The sequence below is a fragment of the Mesitornis unicolor genome, unplaced genomic scaffold, assembly GCF_000695765.1.
Source record: "Mesitornis unicolor isolate BGI_N332 unplaced genomic scaffold, ASM69576v1 scaffold12148, whole genome shotgun sequence".
NCBI classification, from domain to species: Eukaryota; Metazoa; Chordata; class Aves; order Mesitornithiformes; family Mesitornithidae; genus Mesitornis; species Mesitornis unicolor.
The window spans coordinates 3,508-27,130 of NW_010202583.1; the positions used below are offsets into that span (position 1 = coordinate 3,508).

At 47.4% G+C, this 23,623-nt stretch overlaps 1 protein-coding gene across 1 annotated transcript in view; it reads right to left on the reverse strand.

The window, feature by feature from the left end:
* Window positions 1-14,679: 14,679 nt before the first annotated feature.
* The window catches only part of LOC104545334 (cystathionine beta-synthase-like), a 20,415-nt gene continuing 11,471 nt past the window's right edge, over window positions 14,680-23,623 (reverse strand). The window contains exons 8-15 of the mRNA XM_010190445.1: window positions 22,939-23,064; window positions 21,875-21,959; window positions 20,144-20,249; window positions 19,494-19,565; window positions 18,136-18,270; window positions 17,464-17,572; window positions 16,756-16,840; window positions 14,680-14,777 (exon numbers count right to left, since the gene is read on the reverse strand). Coding sequence (XP_010188747.1) covers window positions 14,680-14,777; window positions 16,756-16,840; window positions 17,464-17,572; window positions 18,136-18,270; window positions 19,494-19,565; window positions 20,144-20,249; window positions 21,875-21,959; window positions 22,939-23,064 — 816 coding nt within the window. The remainder of the gene's footprint in view (window positions 14,778-16,755; window positions 16,841-17,463; window positions 17,573-18,135; window positions 18,271-19,493; window positions 19,566-20,143; window positions 20,250-21,874; window positions 21,960-22,938; window positions 23,065-23,623) is intronic.

Here is a 23,623-nt window from a genome sequence, read left to right on the forward strand (position 1 = left end):
GGGCTTCATTGACCTGCCAGGGAATTGGCTCCTTGTTCTGGTCCCTGATTGCCTTTAGAAGCCTCTCCAAAAAGTTCCTAACTTTGTTGCCTGCATACCTAGGCTTTCTTCCAGCGGAAACCGGGGTGTAGATGAAGGGCTTAGAAGGACAGGAATTCATGTTGACGTGGTGTGCACCACAGATTGTTTTGATGTTCAAAATACGGCCAGAAGGCAGACCTACACTGAGGAATTCTCAGGAGTTCTCAGTTCCTGTGTTTTAAAAGTAGCTTCAGGTTTATGGATATTCTAGTGGAGTAGGGCCACAAAGATAATGCATGAATGATGTATCTGTTTGTTTCTGGAAGAATTAGAAGGCAGTTCAGCTTCCTGACTTTATGAACTTGACAGCCCAAAGGATAAAACAAAGCCTTTCCAAGGGGTGGTAGTTTTATAAAACCATTAGACTTGTAGCACTTAAACAAACAAATAGAAAAAAAAAACCAAAACACCCTGGTATTTTCAAAAATTGGAACACATGCATTTAATTGTAATTAAAGGTGATGTAAGATTTATTTTCTGAAGCTGAGTTACCTTAGGAGAAGAAAAATAGTATTTGTCTATGCAAGACATAAATGTCAAAAATGTGTGAATTACCCATTTTTAGGTGCTGTATTGTTATTGTCTTTCTGACTTCTGTTACATTGATCAGTCTTTCAAACCTTTCAGCCCTATATTCAGCTTAGTTTGAAGAGCTGAATGGCAACATGTAGTTTTGAAATCCTGTTGGAAATGTAACTAACCTTCATTCTCTCATGAAAATCTCGCATGTTAAACAATGAAGTGAAATGTTTTGGTTTCCTAATAATAAATTCAAACTCTCACCACCTCCTAAAAACAGCATATCCATGAAAATGCAGGTTTAGTTGTAGTGTGCAAATGATCAAATCGTCAGCCTTGTGCTGAATACGCTTTGCTCTTTCCTCTTCAGGGTAGCTGAATAGTAGAGCAAGTTGGCTTTGCCAAACTCGAACTCTGCGTGGATTCCTTCCCCGCAACCCCCACCCTTGGTTTGCTAAACTCCTTCAAAGTTTTGGGTTGTTTAATTTTTAAGTCCTAAAGTAACCTGATCATCTGGTGTCAAGTGTAGTAAAATTGGCACTAATGTGCTTTTTTAAGTGATTACCCAAATCATGTTATTTGTTCATTCTGGTCACCTGGAAATACAAAATCTGTTTCTTTTCTGTGACAAAGTTCTTTAGGAGCTGCTGAGTGGTCACAGCTGGTTTTGCCAGAGAAAAGCAAGGTGTGAGAAAGTAGTGAAATGCTTTGCCTACCTTGTAGACTACTATAAAGATTCTTCTTGATAATAGAATCCAGTGTTTTCAGGTTGTGACAGAGGTGGCCCATAAATGTTCCCATAGCAACATTTGGTCTATACAATCGACAGTCTTTAAAGTATGAACCCTGTAATGTTTTCTTCCCCTTGGTTGGTAAAGGGGTTTTGAAACAACTGATCTATCAAAGGATAAAATTAAAAATGAGAATATGCTTCATGGGTTATTTATTTTTACACTACTGTTCTCTGTGAACTCAAAAAGCACATTTTTGAAGTGAAGCATTTGCATTACTTTGACAATACTGCTTGGCTGAAAGGCAAATATATTTTCAAGAAATCTTGAGCATAGTTTCAAGCGAGTTAACCAGTTCTTGGCCAAGGACAATCCTGGGCCTTCTTATTTGTTTGGATTTTCTTGATTATGCAAATGAAGAAAATTATTTACTAGTTCTTGCCAGTATGGGGATTTTTATTATGCTTTTGTGCTGCAGGAGCAGCTTCCATGAAAGAAAGAATTAGTAGATAAATAGTCCATAATGTGTGTGACTTGGATTTTTTTTTTTTGTTATTGTTTCAAAATTGTTAATTAAAATGGCATGGACATCAAACTTTCAGTAATGGTTCCAAGCGGAAATGGTAGTGACTTACTTGAAAAGACTTCCTCTGTGCAAGTCCCACGTGTTAACTTGTTCAGCCAGATAGACTGTCATGCATTTGTAAAATTTCCACGTTCTACTGGATCAGAAATCTTCAGGACAGGAGCAGCCTTTTTGTTACACGATAGCGACTCCTCTACAGCAAGAAACTCCCAACTCATTTCACCCGGAGTGTGTGAGTCTTACCCAGCAAAGATGCAGATAGACATGGGTGCTCCAGAGATACAGTATACTTCTGCTTAGTACCGAAGCACTATTTACTCCTCCTCTTGCTTCTCCAGCGCCTGGCATTGTGACATCCAAGTGTGGTCCCCAAACAGCACAGCCCTGAGCCCCGTACACCTGGCTGAAGGGGTCCTGTGACTCTGCCGGCTAGAGCTGCTACAGCCTCGTGATGCCATGCCGAATTTTTACAGCCTTTTACTTACAGCAGAGTATGTCCCCAAGGATTTTGAATCGTATTTTGTTTTTAAAGGGTTAATCTGTGATTAACTGAGCAGTATGTGTTGTAGACACAGAAGTATTTGAACATTTCTTTGGCATTAAAAGAGTGCCTGAGAAGGATTCCAGGTAATAGCACTGGAAATAGTTTTGACTCCACTGCTGCCAGGGAGCAATTTTTTCCTTAATCTGAACACAATAAAGAACCAACCAACCAAAAAACCCAACCTGTAAAGCAGATTGTTTCACCTAAATTATGTACAGTATGGTGTATTCCTAGTCCGTTGGTTTCAAATTCCCCTGGAAGATAAATCCCCTTCTTCAAGAGGGCCTTACAGGAATTGGAAGCATAGGCATAAGCAACTGCTAAGCCCGTTTGATTTTGTGGAGCACCTGTTTACAAAACAGTAATCCTGTAGTATGTGCTTTAGGGCTGTTTCTAAATACGCCTCTTAGAAAACCAGAGCAATATCCTCAGTGCTAAAAACAGGGAAAATAAACTCCATGTGCAGTGTAAAATGAGGGTTCTGCAAAAAGTAACAGATAAGACTGGGTCGTATACTAGGTACTGTGTTATTTATTTAAAATCCATATTTAAGTTTGTGCAAGTTCAGAGTGTGCAAGCTATGCAGGATTAAGCCTGTGGTGTGTTTAAAAAGCAAAATGAAATTACAAATGACCATTTAGACACCTGAAAGCAGTGTGACCTTTGTAGGTCAGGTTTAGTTTTGTCTTCCTGATGTAACTAAGATGTGGTCTAGAGTTTATGAAATAATCAGGGAAAAACTCCTACGGATATGTTCATAATCTCTGTTGGTCTTTAGACTTTTGTGTCACGACTAGCACAAGTCAGAAATTTAGGCCCATGGACCTACTCCTGACCATTATTCCTAGCACGCTTTTTGTTAAGTTGATCACTGAATCCTAAATATAGACTGATGCATATACTAAATGTGAATGTGGTAATAAAATTTAATTTAGAAACAATTTTTCTCAAGATCCAAGCATTTTTAAACTTAAGATTGTTTTTTAATTGTAATGAAAAGTATGCAGATCATACTTAAACTAATGATTGACTGCTGTGTCATTTTTGCTGTGCCCCTGCTTCCCCTGCAGCCTTTCACTGTGAGCTCCAAACCGCAGAGACGACTTTAATATCTTGGTGGCCATCAGATTCCATTTGCTGTGCATTTCTGCATGGCTCGGTTTATAACCTTGTTTGGGCTTTAAGATTTAGATCACTTCCTTTCAGCAGAGGCTAGCACACAGAAAAGGCAAGGAGACTTAATGATACACGCAATTACATAAGCAAAATCAGCCAGGTACTGATTTTTCTCAGATACTTGGGAGTATGTGTGGTTCCATGGGTGAGACCCAAACTAAGGCCAGGAAGGAGAGAACAAGAGGTTGATCTCTTTTTTTGGCCACAAGAAAGGACTGTTTAGCGCAGCTGGCTCTTAGCTCCGTGCTGTAGCTTGATTGAGCTTGAAAAATTTAAGCATCATCAAATGAAGCTCAGAATTGCAATACACCAGAGATTTTGCGGACCCGGGTTGGGATTTATTTTTAGATAATACCTGTGCTGCCTTTTCAGCTTTTCAGATGCTGGGGGAAACAATACTGCTGACTCACTTGCAGATGCAGTGATACTTTAAGCAGCTACAGAAATAATAATTTTCCTCCAAGCTTCTTCATTCTGCTTTCAAACAACTACTTCTGTATTGCTATTATTCTTTTTCCTCCTTCTTTCCTTTCTTTCAAAGCTGGCAACAATCAATCCTTGATTACATGCCCTAGACTTTTTCTGTCTCTTGAGCTTTTCAGCTGTGAATAGTGGCTCCACAAATCACTCCAAGATTCAAAGCCAGCTTTGCTGGTAAAAGCGCAACAACTTTAGAGAACTGAGTTGTGGATGCTGCTGTGAATGCAGTGTCGGAATAACTAAAGATAAGCTGGTTTTAGCGTAGATGCACAACACTAAAAATAATTCACTTTAGACCTAAACCAGTTTGTACATCCTTTTCCCAAATGAACGTGTGTCATTTTTGTCACATACATGCTTTTTTATAATGTTTGTCTTTGCCCCAGTAAAATGTATTGGGCATAGAAATATGCGTATTTGAATACTCAGCATCACAAAACATGCACTTGTTAGGGAAACATGCAAAACCCCTCCCTACTAAATAATACAAATCCTTAATTTAAATACAGTACACTTAATATATGGTCAGAACAATCAATTTCGGTTTCAGAAGTAAAATGTGTGCTGCATCAAGTGTGCATGTGTTGAGTTTGCCTTGAAACTCCTGACCAGTAAATCTCTCTTCTTGAGCAGCCTCTTGCCATTCTGTAATTTTGACTAAGATAACCCAAGTGTCAGCTCCTCTGCTCTTCGCAGACGATACCTGTTTTAAATGCCAAATATACATATTTGGTCCCCTTTGTGCACTCACACAGAAAAGGGAAGGCTGTCAACATTTGACTCCTTTAACTCCCATGCCATGTTGTTTGCAGTTTGTTCTGAAATACCTCTATGATTTTCCACTGTGATGTTGAACCAAAGGGATAGGGAAGAAGCCTCATTTAACAAATCTGCTTCAGCTCAATGGCTTGGCATAGGTCACCTTTTACTTCATAATATTTTTATTTTTATGTTGACCCAACCAGGGCAACTGTATACACCTACAATTTCCTATAAGGAACACATTCAAAAGATAGTGTCAATTTTTACCTCTCTCACTGCCCCAAATATTCAAGAAAAAAGTATTTCTAGGGCAATGTAGTCAGTCCATTACCAACACTGAGTGGATATGGTTTAGTTAAATTAGGTGATCCTCTAGGAAACCTCTGCCACAGTTGTTCTCATCCTGATCAGAAATCACAAGTGTAGAATCTGCCGCAAGATTGGGATTTATGATAACTGAAGAACATATTACCTGGACAAAATGACAGACAGCCACCCAGCCCCCTAAGTCCAGGCTATACAGATGCAGGCTGGGGGAGTGGAGGAGCAGGGATGCTAAAGCTCTTTGGTGAACCACAGAGAAGAAATTCACTTCTTCTGGCAGGGTATCAGAAACGGTAGAAGGACTTGGGCAAGCACTTAAATTTCCTGGCACTCAATACAGTTGCACCAACAGGATGCCTCCAAATGAGCTTTCATCCATTAATATTCAACCCTAATATTTTACAGCCTCATGAGGCAGGAACTGAGAGGGCGTGTTAAAGGGACTGATGCCTAAAACATGATTCTATCTAAATCAATGATTAAATCATTAACACAGCGAAGAAAGGCCCTGTCAGTTCTGCAAATAACTAAGCACTGGTAATGATGTCCTACAAAGTCACGGGACATGGAAGAACACAAACAACCACACCAAACTTGATTGCGTTATATGTAAAACCAGTTCTTTTCAGGAGTTGCAAATTTCAGCTTTTGACTCAATTTTCAGAGCTGTTTTAGGGAGGCGCAAGAGTGTCTGCTGCTTTGCGCTTAGGAAATGTGTACGGCCCCTTACCTGCAAACACGTGCTTGGCTGTGGTGCAAGATTATGGTGACCATGTGAATCAGTAGGCACAAAACTATGCTGATGTCCAGACCATGGGGAAAATCTGACCTGGAAAAATATAACTAACAATACCAGCAATACTGTGTCCAAAGTGTAGACAAGCATACGGGTCATTAATATTGGAGAATCCAGGACAACACCCATTCAAATAAAGCATGCTAAAACACTGAAGATGTTAAACTTCACTGAATAAAATCTGACAACTGAATAGTGTGTGGTTTTTGAACAAGGTTTGTGTTGGTGATTTTTTTTTTGGTGCAGCTGTTCATAGGGAAAGTAACAATGTGGCTACTTATTTCAGTGTCATGCAATGTAGACGGAGATCCTGTGGGACTTCCAGGCAGAGGCTGGAGATGCAAATGACCCTCAAATCGGAGATGGTGGCAGAGCAAAGAATCTGTTCACCACCTCACACAAGCAGCTTGCAAAGGAGTTGACAGGGACTTTTTGCGCAGATGTTTAAAGAACAACTCCTCCTTGTTCCTGTGCTGGTCCTGGATAACCAGCATCCACACAAACCCCGTATTATTCAGGGATTGCCGTCTGTCGGCCATTCTCTCCTGTTCAAAGGTTATCAGTCATGCAAGGCGGGGAAACACTGTGACAGATAAGATGTGTGGCAAAGAATAAACAGCCCCAGCTGACCACCACCCTGCCCAGGCGACAGGGAGTCTGCCTAAATCACCCATGGCCCCCTCCTAGCAATCCCTACCCTTGCAAACCCATCCTGATTTCCTTAAGTGCTTGGCAAACACCAATGAGAGGTGACCCCGTGGACTAAAATACACCTTGCAAGCATATACAGGATGTGAATTCACTCAGGTATTTGTGAATACCTGAACAGCGTGTAATTTAAACCTGTAATGGGGGGAATTTCCTGCACTGCTGGCATTACCAGCAGCACAGGATGTCTGGTCTGTGAGGTGACAGTGAGCTTTTACCTTAAAAACTAAGAGATTTTTTTCAGCCAGGGACGCTGGGTAAAACTCCCTTCCCTGTAACAGAAACACATCAGTGACATGTGTAAGGCTGGTGGCTCAGCTTGTGCTGGAGCTGGGAAGCCCTGGCAGCTGGCTGGACCCTGAGCACACGGAGGTGCAGGCACCCTCCCTGCTCGGGAGGGTGATTTCTGCCCCACTCCCCATGGCTCAGCTGCAAAAACGTCCGTGGTGGAAGACATGCACATTCACTGTTACAGGCTCAACATTGGCTTACATCCAGAGTCACCGTCTGACTTTTCTAATGGACGCCTGCCACAGAAAACACAGAGAAAGTAGAAGGTGGTGTTTCCTAACCTTTTTAGTTGTCGCAAGTGACGAGTTTCTCAACTCCGAACTGCAAAGCAAGCGCTGCAGAAATCGCTGACTGCTCAAAGGTGACGCGACTTGGTGCCTCCTGTGGTTTTCCACGTTGAGCAGGAGCGCCTGGTGGCTTTCGCAAGGCCGTGTCACGTCTCAGTTTGCAGTGAGCGCTCTCCCTCACCCACACCAGCCCTCAGGTTTACTGCAGTTTCCTGCAAATCACGCAGGCAGGAGGCGAAACTGCCGATCATGTTGGGTGATGGCTGCAAGGGTTGTCCTGTCAGCGGGGATGAGAGAAGGAGTTTGCCAGGCACGGGTTAGGTGCCTGGGGGAGGGATGTTTTTCCCATGAAAGGTGTCCTCCTCTCTGGCTTCCTTGTTTCCCCATCCTCATAGCAAGCAGCCAATGCAGGACTGGGACAAGAAGGTATCCTGGCTGCCCTGGATCCACACAAAATGTGTCCCCTTATGTCCCCAGCCATCCCCTTCATGTGCTCACAAACTGGCCACAAACCAGTGTGGCCTCCAGCCTTGGGAAAAGCCCATGTTGGAGGTCCCAGCCCACGATCAACTGGGGCAGCTGTGCAGAGGGGGACAGTGCAGCCACAGGAATACAGCTTTGAGGTGCTGCAGTTTTTTGGATGTGATGAGCTCTCAAATCTCTGACCAAGGCTCACCAGAGCCCAGGACAGGGTCAGCCTTTGACAGTCCCAGTCAATGAGGACCCTCATTTTGTCTTGAAAAGCAAATTTGCTCATTTCCTCCAATTTTTTTCTAACCCTTCACCTGAATTTCATCCGCTCATTTTTTTTGCAGTTGACCAGCATCAGACAGAGCATTAGAGAGGAATATGAAAAGAAGCCAGGGGGCACATTTAATGTTTCCAGGTACACCTGAGGCAAAGGTGGCTGAAGAGAGGCTTGCCCGGCCCAAGTAACACCAGCTAACACATGAGGAAAGTATATGCATGCTTATCAGTAAAGTTTTCAGATATTTATTGGTAAAATTTATTTTATTCAACACTTGGAAGGAGCACAATTAACACTGGTTAATTTGTCAGCCTGATGAGGCTGTGTATTATATTACAGTCTCCCTGTGTGTGTATATATATTTATATATGTCAAAGCATTCAGAAGATGCAGTTCTCTCATATGCTACATCTCCAGCAGTGGTAAAGGGAGAGCAGGAGTGAGGAGGACACAGTTACTGACACACAATTTGAGATATTCCTGTTGAACTGGGACACAGCAGGGACTGACAACAGGGTCAGCCCTGGGTAACTGCTTCATCAAGGTGGCCGTGAAGGGCCAACATCCTTTACCTGGGTCTTCAAGGCTTTGTCCCCGAGGATGTAGGCAGGAGAGGGGTTTGCCTCCTCCTAAGAACACAGCCATGCGCTGACCCACCTGCTCCTCCCACCCCAAAACACGCCTGGAGGGGGGGTTGTCAGCCAATCTTCTGATTTTGGTCCCACCACTTTGAACTTGATGGAATTACAGGAAACAAAACCCTGGCTCCTGGGAGGAAGTTTATCCAATGAGCTACATAAACAGACTATATAAACATAAACACGTACAAAAGCCCAATCCATCATCTTACAAATAAATAAATAACTGTGCTGTTTCAGTAACATGCTAGCAGCGATCTAACCATGGAATAAACCTTACAACAAAGACAGCTCACTGCTATAGATGCTTATAAATGACCTACAATGTGGCATCTCCCCAGCGCTCTGTGGCACGGCCACATCCGTCGCCAAGTCCTCTAGGACAGTTTGAAGCATTCGACTCTTTCCAACAGGGATGCCCCAAGGTGCAGAAAGCCTTCTGCTGCCAGAGAGGCTCCCCTGTCCTCCTGCCCTTGGCTGGCAGAGAAGGGAGGTTCACTCCTTATTCTCACTGCTGCTGCATTGCAGCTGCCCACCCTGGGGAGGGCAGGTGCAAATTTGGGTGCCCTGGGTGGTGACGGTGCCGGCGGGCACCTCCATCTCCTCCTCGTTGTAGCAGACGCAGCGGGGGCAGCGGTCGGCCACGGGGCTGCCCACGGCCTGGCAGATGGGGGGCAGAGTGGGGCAGAGTGGGGCGCAGGTGATGTCCCCGCTGGGGTGGCAGGTGCACAGCTTGCGGGCAAAGTCGATGTAGAAGGAGCGGCCGACCGGGACGTAGCCACTGGCGAAGCCTTGCATCTCGCAGTCGCTCTGCAGGTAGGGGGGGCAGGTGCAGGGTCGGGGACAGGGTGGGCAGCAGCCCCCAGCAGTGGTGGTGGCCAGCTCCTCCACGTCCCTCTCAGAGCATGGGGTGCAGGCACTGGGGTCGCACGTGGGTTTTGGGGCCGCACCGCAGAGCAGGAGGCAGGCGAGTGACAGGCGAAGGGCACCGGTGAGAGCCATGCTTCTGGAGAGAGAAAGGAGGAGATAGGTGCAGGCGCCACACTCAGTGTGGGCACACCAAACCCCCAAAGTCTGGACATCCCCCAAGGGTTAAAGCGAGTGAGACGCAGCTGCCTCTTCCCAACATGCCCATTATTTTTGGTCATCTGCAGCTCACTGGGACCAAGGTGGTTTGCTCTGAAACAAAAAAGCCTTCTGCCCATCCTGGCTCAACTGAGGTGTCCTCCATCTACCAGGTGTTCACACAGCTGCAGCGTGGGCACTGGGCTAGCAAAGACCACGTTGCAGCACACACTGAGCTTTGGCACGGTTGCCCTGGCCAGCAAATGGCACTTGGTCACCTCTACGCTGATGCTAATAATTTACATTTCAGTGACTAATCACTCACGGAAGGCGTCTGGGCATGGACGCAGGAAGGGTTCAAAGAAGCTTTGGTGGCTTGTTCTGCAGCTGCTGCTGCAGCTGGGACCTTGCTTCTGCATGGGCCAGCTCTGGGTGCCAGCTCCCAGCCCCGCTGTGCCCCCAACCTCCTGGCAGCTCCCCACCTGCCGTTTCCAGCCACCTTGCTCCCTCGCGGGAGGCCAAGGGGGTCACCTCGTCCTTGTTTCAACTTGGGAATTTCTTCCAGGTCAGGTCTCTTCTCCAGTTGCCCCAATGCCACCTTTGATTACAATTATATCATTACCTGCATGCTGTGCATTTGATAGCCTCAAGTTCCTACTCCTGCAGACTTGCAACTACTTGCAATTGCTTCTTAGTGTCTTGGTTTTTTTAAGCAAAAACATTTCCCAATTGCATAACTCCAAAGAAAAAACTTGAAAGCATGAACTCCATCTGTCTTCAATTTCAAAAGAAGAAAGACTGTTTTTAAAGCAAACTCTTGCTTGTTTAGGTTACTGGTGACTGCTTCATCCCTGCTGTAAGTTACTGTTCTGCCCTTTCATTTCATTCACACATTTTAATCTCCCGGTTACTTTATCATCATTCCCAGAGGACTGGTGGCCGTGCTAAGCAGCACGGAGCTCAGACCTGCTCCCCGTGGAGAGGCAGTTGCTTCAGATGCCTGGTTCCTCTGGGCTTCACACACAGAGGGTGCAGGGCACCTCCACCAGACACAATCATTATCTCAAAGGTTTTGCACATCTCAATTTCTGTCCAGCCCCAGCAGTCCTATTCACCACCGAAACCTCTGACCCCCACCTAGCAACAAAATTGGGTTTCTCCAACAGAGCCAATTTCCAGCAAGGCTACATCATCAAGTTTGTCATTCAGCAGCTGCAGCGGGAGCAACCCCCTCCTCACACTGGGACAGTTTTCCTGGTGATAACATTTGACCTCCCCCTTAGTTTTGGAAAACTAGGGTGTGGGATGGATAAGACACTCCCCTCCTGCCCCATGCCAGGTTCCCATGGGTCCCGGTGCTGGTTACCTGCAGGGTGGCTGGGCAGACGAGATGGTTGCTGCGCACGGCGTAAGACCTTGAGCTGCTTCTCCAGTCTTCACCCCACAGCCCACTTGGGGCCCTCTATTTATGTGCCGCCAGTGGTGGCTCCACGAGGAAACACTGGTGGGGGGAGACGGGGGAGGCGGGGAAGCCTCGGGTAACACAAAAGGTGGCTGGGCAGGGCCAGCAAGATGTTTATCTCACCAGTGGTGTTGGTTTAGTCCGTCAGACGACAGACTAATCCGACATCTCCCAGCCGTCTGCAAGTCTGTCAGCTCTCCCCACACTCATCCGTGCAGACCTCAGCCAGCGTTTCTGAAGAGTCAGTGTCTGCCTGCACTTTTCAGGCTGCTGGGGACATAGACACTGGTGTCCAGAGGGAAAGCAAAGCAATGTAAAAGCTCCAGGGAGGAGCTCCGCTGCTGCAATGCTTCCCCTCAGGAGCCAGAGGTGGGCATGGACCTTCTTGGGGCACACATTTTATCCCTGCCTCCATGCAGCTTCCCTGGGCAGGGCAGCCCTCCAACACCACATGCTTTACACAAACACCATTCAAAGCACCTTAAGCCCTGTGTGGCTGTTTTCCCCATGGATTAAGCTGCAGGAGCCATGAGTCCCAGAGGAGGAAGTTTGCATAGGTTTCATGTGCAGACGTAACCCATGTGCCCTGACTGGCACGGGCAGGCCGAGCTCCCCCGGGGTCATTGGCTCCCTGGTATGAAAACATCTTAGCATGATGAGCTGGTTGGAAACATGTCCCCCAACCTTGCAGAGCAATGGGATGAAGAGCAGGGAAGTCTTGCAGCAGATGGGACTGTGGAGAGCAGCAAGGGTTTTGGGAGCGCACATTACCCTATGCACACACACACATGCACCTCTCGGAGCAGGAAGTGTTGTGGGCTGCAGGACCAGGATCGGACATGCACCAGAGCTGGGTGCCGCGCTCAGGACAGTGGGACAAGGCGCTGCCTGGCCCTCGCCCTATTCCCATTGCCCTCTCATGACTCCTTAAGCCTGAAAATCCCCGTTCCTCTAGTAGATACATGGGACCCCCATGCCCTGCAGAGCCCGAGAGCGCTGAGTAGTGCTGTGCACTGTTGGGTGGCCACCTCTCAATGGACACGTAAAACAGTGATAGGGCCTGGATGGCAGGAGAAAGGAAACGTACTTGAAAGACCAGTTATCTCCAAGGGGCTGACACTGCCGGAGGGCAGTCCTGGGGACACAGGGAGAAGGGACTGCGGGCGGTGGGTGCGATAGTGCTCTTGGTCCTGCCACTGAAACCAAGGCTGTGTGTAGGTGTGTTTACAGGTCCTGCAGGGATTTCTGCAGACAAGGCAAACAAAACCGCTGCTGGCTGAAGCCTTTCCGACTGCAGAGACACAGCAGGCAGGATTACAGCAGCTCGTCCCTCTCACTTCCCAGGGTGCCGGCAGGACACTGCTCTGCCCTGGGCATGTACTGCAGGCACCTTTGCAACCTGAGGGTCACAGTCTGGGGCAAACTACAGCAGATGCAATGCCCACATCCCTGGCCAGGGCAATGCCACCATCAGATGTGCCTGGGGACCCTGAGAGCATCTCAATGAGGCTGGCTACAGCCCAGGTGGAGCAATTCTGAAATGCCTGGAGCACCCAACTTCATTGGTTCTCACACTCATAGCTGACCTACAGAAGCCGTTGTAAATATTCGTGGTTACTACTCAGCAGTTACTTCACCCTCTGCTGAGGTGCAGCTGCCTTGTCAAACATTCGGGTCAAACACATCAAATATTGCCTTCTTGTCTGTTCAGACTTACAGCACTGGAACAGCTTTTGCATAAACACAGGCAATTTCTGAGAAGACAATCCAATAGCATGGCCTGTCACCCTGCAGCCTTGGGTATTGCTACACCAAATGGAGTGCTCGTTCCTGCTACAGAGCTCTCAGGTGAGATCCATGTACTGTAAAGCCCTGGGAAAGGCCTGCCCAATGTGCAGGGCCTTCTTTCCATGTGCACTTGGAGGACTTGCTCTGGGAATGGGTGGCAGTGGTCTCCAGACACTGGCAAGTCACCTAGACTTCAAAGACTCGGTTCTGGGCTTCTTGGAATTATGGGGCACTTTAGGACTCATTCATGTGAGTCTGGAATACATGCAAGGACTAATACCCTTCAGTTTGCAACAAGGTTGCTAAAATAAATACAATACAATGAGGTTGATCTAATCAGTTTTTACTTTTTCTGGACAAATACAGTTATTACTGAAGCAAACACTCACAGAAGATCTGATATGTCTTCTGTCACTTAGGAAACAAGACAGCAGAGACACTCTTCCTAAATATAAATACTTCAGCATTCTATATTTTAGTAAAAGACATGTACAGACTAGATTAGATTGAAAGTATGGACTAGCCACTTAGCAGCAAGCCAAAATTGGAATTAGTTCTTGTTCCCTTGGAGCAGCTCCTGAGACTTATGGAAAGTTTGCAAAGTTATTAGCATCTTTTGAGAGCAACTGCCCCAAATTAGGTTTCAGCATCGCTTCAGTTTGGTCCCACAGCCCTCCTTTCACATTTGCTTTCATTTATGTATTTTTGCAGCCATGGCAAATGGCTCTTCTGACCTTCATTATCAGTTCCTGGAACATAATACTCCAACATCCGTGAGATGACTGTTACAGGACACAGGGGTGCAGCCATATCCCCTCTCCCAGTTCTTATATCGTGAGTCTTTACTTCTTGAATGAGTTCAGTTCACCACCCCATCCCATGGGACCATGTGTGAGACACCTGGTGCCAGCAGCTCCCCCAGAGGTGAGGAAGGAGCTTTCCAAAGGCCAGTTGTTGCTACAGGAGTGATTGTACCCCACCTACCCAGGACCTTGTCCCCCTGCCCCTCACAGCCCTTGGTTGTCCCTTCCTGCCCAGCTCCCTACCTTGCATGTACCAGGGTGCTACATCCCACCTGCTCCCCTCCTAATTGTTCCTCTGGGGCCCTGCCTCTCCCACTTGTCCCAAAGTGGGGACAGGGAAGGGAGGAAGAAACAGCCTTCTTGGCCACCAAATGGACCCAGGGGTGAGAAGGAGGGTCTTCTTGGGGAGGAGGGGGTACCTGCAGCCTTCCCTCCTAGAGGTGGATAGGAGCAGGGAGGTGCAGCTGTGATGTGGCTTGCCCCCAGACCTCAAGAAAACTGGGACTAGGGTGACTCACAGCGACTGCAACACTGGCAGTGCATACCTCCTGCTAGCAAACACACCAAACCCCCCACCTGCTAAAATCTGGGCAATATCAACCACTCCCTTCTCATCCTTACCCACCACCGCATTACCTCTCCAGCCCTGGGAAGCTCTGTGTTAGCGCACACAGCTATTAAATGCTATTTCTTCAGTTATCTCCTCTTTAGTGATACTCTGGGTGGCATTTAGTGGACAAAGGGTTATTACATTACAATTTTCACCAAGTCATTTTGAGAAACTATTGGCTGGGTTAGACCAAAAAGTGTCCTCAGCCGGGTGTTTCGGGCATGGGGGGCGCAGCTGGCCCTGCTGCAGGGGAGGAGGTGGCTGCAGCCAAGTTGCTGCGCTACTTCTTGTCGTTTCTGCTGACAAAGGTGAGCAGGTCCATCGCTGTGACCACACCGAACACCATCTGCTTCATGAAGGAACTGCCATTGCCATTGACTGTGAGCACAGAAAATGCTAGTTTAGTGGGGAAAAAAGAAAAAGGGGGGGAAAACCCCTGCAGCTGTGCAAAGGCTGCTACTTGTTTATGTTTATTACGAGAAAACCTTAATGGAGACAACAGCTGTCTCTGCTCTGGCTCAACAGAAATGACTGATACAACCTCGGTCAGGTTACTGGGATCACATCAGGGAGGTTTTAGCTCCAAATAATGCCCCCTTTGCCAGAGCAGGAAACTTAATTTCCCAGTTGTTTTTACCCACAACCTCTGTTCCAGTCCTGCTTCTATCACCACAAAACTTTTCAGGCCAAACAAAGTGGGACTCTTTAAGAGCAGCAGTGAGACCCTTTCTGCTCTGTTCTCATAAAGGCCTACACCACCATTAATAAACCAGCATTACAACAATTGCTTTAACTATCTGAGAAATGTTTTCTTAAATAAAAACAAAACTGTCCACCAGAGTCCAAACACGAGATAAAATGCAAGCTCCGAAGGTGTGGGAAGAAAGTAATAAATAAGGGGGTAACTGTGGCGGCATTAAAACAGCAGCTCTGGAAAAGAAAACGGGCACTGTTTGAAAACCAGAGCAAGAGCACTGCATACAGCTGACTGATATTTTTGGTGGATGCCATTTAATTTGTGGATACCTTTTAATTTATATCAAAATGTGACACAAAACAGATTTTCATTATTTATGACAACATAGCTGAGAAAAGAAATTCTGCCTGGCATTATTTTTGGGGAGAGAATTGGAAATGTACATCAAAGCCAGTTTTGAATGACAGACACTTGTTTGTGGGAACATGGCTGGACTTGCAAGCCCACTTTAGAGCTGATGGGGCTTTGGGGTGGCAGGCCAGAGAGGTACAAGCGGAGAGGCTGGTAAGTTTGTGCATAGTGGGTTTTGGAGGCCCTGAGTTCAGTGCAACACTGCATATTGCTCACCATAGGAATGCTTTGCATGTTCAATGTGCAATCTCATAATATCAGTATAATTGCACCCTTCAGCTCTAATTTAGAAGACCTAAACATGGGTCTTCTGACTGCTTTTTCATGTTGATAAAATTTAAACAAGGCAACTCCCTTGAGATAGGGCCAAATTTGTACTTGTCGAAGTTTTGTGGTATGATTGTACTGGAAAGGTGTGTTAGGTCAGATTTACAGAACAGCACCTGCCACCATACCTGTTTTGGTCAGGGGAGCAACAAAGTGTGATCCCTGCTGGCATCAATGTGTCAGCAACCCCTGTACTGTCATGCTCATAGCAGAGCATCCCTATACCCAGCTGTGGTCCAGGTAAGGCTCATACACTGATGCCCCAGGCTGCATGCATCACTGTGTGTTGTGCCTCCTGACTTATGTGCCTTCACCACAGGGCTTGTGCATGGTCCAACACACTTGTTTTCAGCTTTCTTGACTTACCCTGAACCTCCAGGGCAGGTGTCTGATAGCACCCAGCATGAAAGACCCTCAGCATATCAGTTTACCCAGACGCCTTGGGGCACACAGATCTAAGGATGTCTCTTAGCTGCATCTCCAGGGGTAACAAGTGGGAACCCAAGCTGCTGCCTACAGTCCACCTGAGGGGACCAGATGAGACCCTATAATGAATACCTTCCCAAAACCAAAAGTGTGTTTCCATGGGAAACCATAAGATGAGGGGAGGGGATGGAGCTGATGGGTGCTTCAGCATCACCCCTGCTTGGGCCTCTCATGGCCAAGATCTGGAAATTGCTCCTGTGTGCTGGTCCCAGGCTCCTGGAGCTAAGGCTTTCCCCCTCTCCCCTCATCTCTGTGGTGTCAGGAAAGGAGATGGGTGGATAGTAGGCAGTTCCAAGGCTTTGCAGAGCCACAGAGGCTCAGAGGCTGCACATCTGGAGCAGCTGCGCTGATACCTACCAAGCTCAGTTTGAGAATTTCCCTCTCCCCTCACAAACATTCATGCAAAGCCTGTACAGTGCTTCTGCAGATACCTACACTGCATTTGCTCATGTACAATGATAGCAAAATGGTCGTTCTCCAGGATGCAGGAAAGCTTCCCAAGGCTGTCCTCCAGGCCAATCTGAGCAGGACAAAAAAAGACATTTAATATTTCACTTCACATTTAAAGGACAGTGGTGTGAAGCCTGACTCCTGCCTCTGACTGTAGCTGTGAGTAGGCAGGGTGGCAGCTGGACCAGGATCAGCTGCACCTCACCTACCCACACTGTTTTGGGGACATGGGAGGGGATGCATACAACCTGCAAACCTGAATGTGCTGTAGCTGAAACACAGCACCATCTCCCACAACCCAAAGGGCCTCCATGGGCCAGCATGAGGTGATGGCTTCAGCTCCCCTAAAACACCATCCATTTACCTCAATCCATTTCTCTGGACCATCGATGGCCATCCAACTCAGGTGTCTCTCACCTGCACACCCACAGGACCTGCCCTGAATCCCATCAGAGCCTGTGCCTGTTGCCCCAGCCCTGCTGAAGGTGCTCATCCCCTAACTGGATGAAATCCTCTGACAAGATAAGATTGGGGGTGTCTCCATCGCCCTCTCCATCTGTCTCCACCCTCACATCTGTCTTTTCATTGACCTCTTCTCCCAGCTCCTCTCACACCTCTGGGTGGTGGTGCACCTCTCCCCGCTGCTCCCCATCCCGGGACAGTGGTTGATAGCATCCACAGCCTTAGTGGTACCTTTGAGAACTGGTCGTAGATGACCTTTGTAACAGGGTCTGAGAACTGTGCCTTTCCAGCCAGCACTGAGGTGAGGGTGTTGCTGAGGGTCACCATGCCCAAAATAAGTCTGTAAGGGAACAGAATGTTTTCCAAAAGGTCAGACTTGAGGCAGGGCACACTTTTTATGTAGGGGCTGAACTGCTCCCCTTGAAGTCCTCTAAATTGCTGCTGCCATCAGTGGGAGGCACCAGCTTTCTCCTCATCAGAGCAGGACAAGAAGATCCTCATCCTCACCAAGTTGTTGGTTTAACAGTAGTTACAGTTTGCTATTGCAGTCCAGAACTTAGCAGCTGGGAGAAGGAAAACTGGTCAGCAACCCAGTTGCTTATTTGTATGGGTTTCCCACCCAGCCCTCACCTCTTCTCTGTCCTCACCTTGCCAGTGCACTGATCCAACCTCTGCTCAGTCTGGTGGGCACTGGATTTGGCTTTGACTGTAACTAGAGCATTTACAGGGAGTTTTCTTGGTGAATCTTCTCAAGGAGGCAGATGATATTTTAAAAATATACATCACAGAATCCAACACAAGAGCCCCACCACTGGATCAGTAAATGGGACTTTTTCTTTAGCTTCATCATGGCTGCTTTTCCTACATGAATGACCATCTCTGTAATGAGTAAAAAATAGTTACCCTGATTCAGCAACAACAGGAGCTTGGTCGAATCCCTTCTCCTGGAGAATCTCAATTGCTTTTTGACAGCTGACTTCTGGGAGGAGGATGAGAGGGGCTGAGAGATTCAGTTTCTGCACCTTGATGTTCCACCACCTGTTGAAAGACAAATGGCAGCACGAAGCTGTTACTCTCTGCTGTGTGGCTGTGGGTCTTGCTAAGGGAGGCAAGGCCAGTAAAGATGAAACCACCCACACAGATATATTCTGCCTGCCCACTCCTATCCCCAAGGCAGTAACGCTACAAGTCCACCATGGCCAGGTCTTGCTGAAGCCAAGATTTCCCTATGCCCAGTGTGCATAAAACTCCAGAGGCAGGGCTGAGGCCAGCAGTTGGCAAGGTGCTGAGCTGTCCTGAATCCAAGGAAGTTACTGAGCTCTTCACTTCAGTTTTAGTTCTTTAGGTTGTATCCTGGGTCCTCAAAATGCAGCATTTGCTCCCTCCAGGAGGGAGCCTGGCAGAGATGCTCGTGTGACTTATGAGGGACAAGCTGCACTTGTTTGCTGGGGACCACAGGCAGCTCCCAACTTATCTCAGGCTTTGTCTTTGCAGAAAAGACCAGGCAATGCTAGAGGCTGTAAGGGCCAAGAGCAATTCTAGCCAGGCATGAGACACTTTGGAAATCTATTACATTTTTAGGAAATATTTGCAATAACCTTTGGTTATAGTAGCATAAAGGAGCAGGTGACATAAATAATACCTGCTGTCTTTAAAGCAAGACTAGGTGCTTTCTAAACAACTGACATTGCCCAGCCATATGTCAATTGGCATCAGCAGTTTGTCTCTGTTGTCCTGCCTTGAGAGGACTCTTTCCCCATGGTGTGCAAGAGACAGCTGAGTTGGCCATCTTTTCTGGCCTGCAGCTCTGGAAAGTTAAAATTTCCTATTCTCTGCCTGAAAAGGCCTCCAGAGCTGTTTGAAAGGGTGCTTGCTACAGGAGGGACCCATCTCCCTGTTGGCCCAATGTCTCTTTGTCCATCAGCTGCGGAGTAGCAAGAGGAGGTTTTGAGTGAAGCTAGATGTCCACTGCACCCATTTGGCTCAGTAGGGTTTAGGTGGCCTGGAGAACGACTACCATGTGGGAGTAGATTGGTAACTTTGGGGTAGAGATGGCTTCTTTGTAGATTTTGATTGGAGAACTGGGATACGTAACTACTCAAAAGAGAGGAGCTGCCATTACCGCCTCGACAGAAGGATCCAGACTTAACTGCATTTTTTTCTAAATACTGAAAGATAATACTTTCCTTTGAAGATAATAATTTCCAGACTCAGAAAACCGATTCTTTTATCACAGTTTCTATCAGCAGATGTTGTCTTACCAAGGCTTGTGCTCCTGGACGTCATTTAGGAAACCATTTTTTATCATCCATTTATCATTCAAAAATTTGGACCTAGAAATCACCAACAAAGAACAAGTCTGTGAGCCTTCCAGAAGAAGTCGTGCTTCGTTTCATGCACTAGACCGCAGCACTGCCCCAGGGCTCCCATGATTTTTGCAGCTGGCTGCTCTTAGCCCCTTTTAAGGTCAGCGGGAGCTGCGGGTGCTCAGTAACTCTTAGAGGCATGCCAGCTATTTGCCTGCCTAACGTTAGGCATGCAAGTTCAAAAACTATAGCTTGACTGATTCCTGCTCCGTGCAGTAAGTCAGTGATGAGAGGAAATAAAACCCAAGTGTCCCAACACCCAGCCCCTGGTGCTCGCTATAGTAGTATGCTATTTCCCCCTATTTATTTTTTTTTTCCTGTGGGCCTCTTGAGGGAGACTCCCAGCTCTGGGCTCACTCTGGGTGCCATGCTATCAGAGTTATTCGGGTGGCTCTCCAGCAACTGGGGCTCAGCAGTGCTAAGCTCATGTCCTTACCAAAGAGCGCCATGGCCCCAACCCAGGCCATATGCAGAGAGGATGGGGAGAAGGCTATGGGACCTCCAACCCCGCCACCAGAAAGCAAGTGAGGAAGCGAGAAACTCACATGTAGTTCCTGACGGAGTCAGGCAGGATGACCACGCAGCGCTGACCTTCCTTCAGGTCCTTGGCAGCCCGCACAGCGACGGACATGGCACTGCCTGAGCTGCCACCTGGATGGGTACCAAGAAAAGAGAGACAAGCATTGGGACTGCCCAGGGTGTGGGAACATAGTCTCGATGTGTGGGGCACAGCACTGCCCCAGCTAATGGCACAAAGGCACCCAGGCCAAGCGATGGCAGAGGTGGCACCTTGTACACCAGAGCAGCTCAAGACACTGGGAGTGGGAGGACAATCAGCCCCACAGACTTGTAGGCTTTAGGGTCAGGAGGAGGTAGAGACCAAAGGGATGTGTTCATATCATGGCTTTTGGCAATGAGCTTATGAGTAAGCATAAGAGTCACCTTATGAACTTCATGAACCCCTTCTTGTGATGAATCTGTGGGCAGGCCAATGGCTGAAAGGTTCAATATGGGGATGTTCATACCACTGATGCCCACGTTGCACCCTTCCTTTGGGTGAGAAGAAGACTATGCCAAATCTAAAGCTTCTGGCTGACATATTTGTCAATCAAAGATTGGCTTTAAATGTATTGTAAAGGCTGAAAAAACCATAAACATTACATTCATGCTTGGAATACCAGGCCAACGCGATGGGAAGACTTAAACACTCCCAGTGTCTGTGTGCATGCATGTGGTTTGCTGCACGTAGGGAAAGCAGGTCCCTGCTTTACAGGGGCAATTCTTCCACTGGTAGTTCGAGTACTGGAAGTCAAACACATTCCCCTATCTGTGTGCCAATTACACACCGCATTCAAGGCAGCACGTATTTTAAAGCAGGTTAATTAGCACTGGGTCACATTTTTCAAACAAATGAGGAAAGGCCCTGAAAAATGCAGTTCTGGGAACACGAAGCTATTCACAAATTATAGTTGAGTTCAGCAAGTGGTTTCTGTTGAAACACAGCGACTCTGTGTCTGCTAGGTTAAATCAACATTTAAGTGTTTCATTAGAAATGGCCTGATCTTTTTCAGAACTCCCCAGCTGTGAGCAATCAGGACTTTTATCAGCTGTAACTACAAACCTATACATTGTCTGGTCCCAGACCCAAACCTTCAGCAAGGAAGGCTGAAAAACGCTGTTGCTGTGTAGAGGCTCCTAGGGTACAGGCAGGGTTTGTCTGAGGACACCTGTTCATTTCGGAAAGCCAGTGGGATCACTTACAGCTCGTTGGCACAAGGAGAAATAATCAGTAAGAACATCTTACACTTTCTTCGCTTTCAAACTTTCCTGGTCCAAACCTGGCACCTCCAGCATAGCAACCGTTCAGCAACAGGAAGGGACCCTATTGGGGTCAACCTTGCAGGGCTGTTAGCGAAGCGACGGTTTTAGCCCACCTGTCCTGCCCTGAGTCCCATTAATCCTCCCCTCAGCCTGGGTAACACTACACTGCACAGAGCTAGGCCTAAAGATCCAGTTCCATGCGCAGAAGTGCTCCAGTAAGAGGAGACTCATTGCTTCTATAATTACCGTGGCTGATGAGTCAGATCCCAGACCACGGACCCACTGCCACACCTCTGAAGTCTACAGCACCCTACACACCAGCTCAGGGTTCAGCCACTGAGCCCTGTTAATCTAGCAGACACACAGTGCAGGGGAGCACCCACCCCAAAGCATTTTGGTCCCTAAATGATAAAAGGATGAGGTTCAGAGAAGCAAGTGCTGTCATTGGTGCTTACCGCACAATAGCCCCTCCTCTCTGATCAGCCTGCGAGACATGAGGAACGAGTCTCTGTCATTGCATTTGTACCACTGATCAACCACCTGAAGAGAAAGTAAGAAGGTTGGTTTCTGGAGGTGCTATTTCAGGCTGTCCCAACCCTCTGAGACATGTCACAGTGCTGGCAGCTCTGAGCTGCTTTCCACACTTGTTGAAAGCAAAGACATTTGTCAGGGAATCCTCCATCTGAAGGATGTGTCCTTGCTTGCAGGCACCCACTCCAGCCTTTCCAGCCGGCACCAGAGAGTTAAGGATGTCAGAGAGGTCCAGAGTCGGGGTGTAGAAGAGGGACTGGAATTCATGATGTCCCAGGCTAGGCTACACTAATGCTCAAGATTTTGCCAGGCAACATCAGATCCAACTACAAAAAGAGTTTTGGGTTATTACAGGTCACAGTTCTAAAGCCGTGTGCCAACAGCAGAGATGTTGTTAACACAACATCTGAAAACAGAAAGAATGTGGGGTCTGAGGCTGGAGGAGCACAGCCAGCTTGAGTTAGGACTTTAAAGCTCTGTGCCTGGTGGCAACTGATACACTGGGAAGAAACTTGATGAGAAGTTGTGCAAGGTTCATGATCTGTTGTTTCACATAATTTGGGTCTTGTCTTCCAGCTCATAAATGGTGCAAGGCTTCTGGTGTGTGTGCAGTGCCTGTGACCGCAGAGGATCAGGAAACTCTAGCGTGATGAAGGGCAGCCTCAGCTCTGACCTCTTCTATATGACCATAGCACAAGAGGCACACTCTGAACATTGGTGAGGCTGACATGACGACATGGGCACTGTGGCATATTCCTCCTTTGTCCCTTTTTTTGGATTCTCCTTGTAGGTCAGTTATAATCAGATTTACTGAGAGATGCTTTAGTGCTGGGGTCTCGGTTCCCCCGTAACAGCTGGTTCTGTGCTGGGAAGGTACACAAGTAACCTTAGGGCTGGGCCGCAGCTGGGTGCCAGAGCTGACCACCTCTAAATTTGAGAGTTAGATGCAAAGCCGAAGATCAGAGGCCCCCATCACACGATTACTTACTGATCTGTCAAGGACAGTAGGGATAAAGTCATGCCCAATGCCCTCCACCTCGATGGTTGTGGTGTTCGTTCTGTTCATCTCACTGGGCAGAGCGACAATGGAGCCGTCGGGATCTACGCCAATGATCTTTAGGGAAGAAAGTTTTGTTAAACCTCAAAGGGAGTTTAGAAACAGTCAAACACACAACTCAAAGCAAAAATTGTCCACACCCTTATCAGCAACATTTTCTTTTCCACAGTATTTATTAATATTCCTATCCACCGGCAGCACAGAGAGCTTCCAGGATAAAAAGGTGCTGTTTCCCACTGTCTTTTTGAACAGATCCAAGGTGGTGTGCAGCTGCTGCAGAAGTGACTGGCGGCTTAAAATGTTACCACTCTCAAGATGTTTGTCATCACCCTTTTGGCAGAGCTTGCGGCTTCCAAAGCTCAAGCCTTAGGATCTTGTGAGTGCTCTTTAATCTACTCCAGCGCAAAGCCAGCTAGTTAGCTCAAACCTGTGGAAACCTATGGCTCCAGACATCCTTCCTGGGTCTAGTTGTGCTGGCTGACAGTGGCACCTCCCTGATTGCTTATAGCTTTACGTCTGGACTGAGGTCAAGCAGGGAGGGTTTTGCAATGGCAGATGAAAAGAACTTGCATAGTCTGTGTGCCCCACAGAGCTGCCAGCACAGAATCTTTCAGCA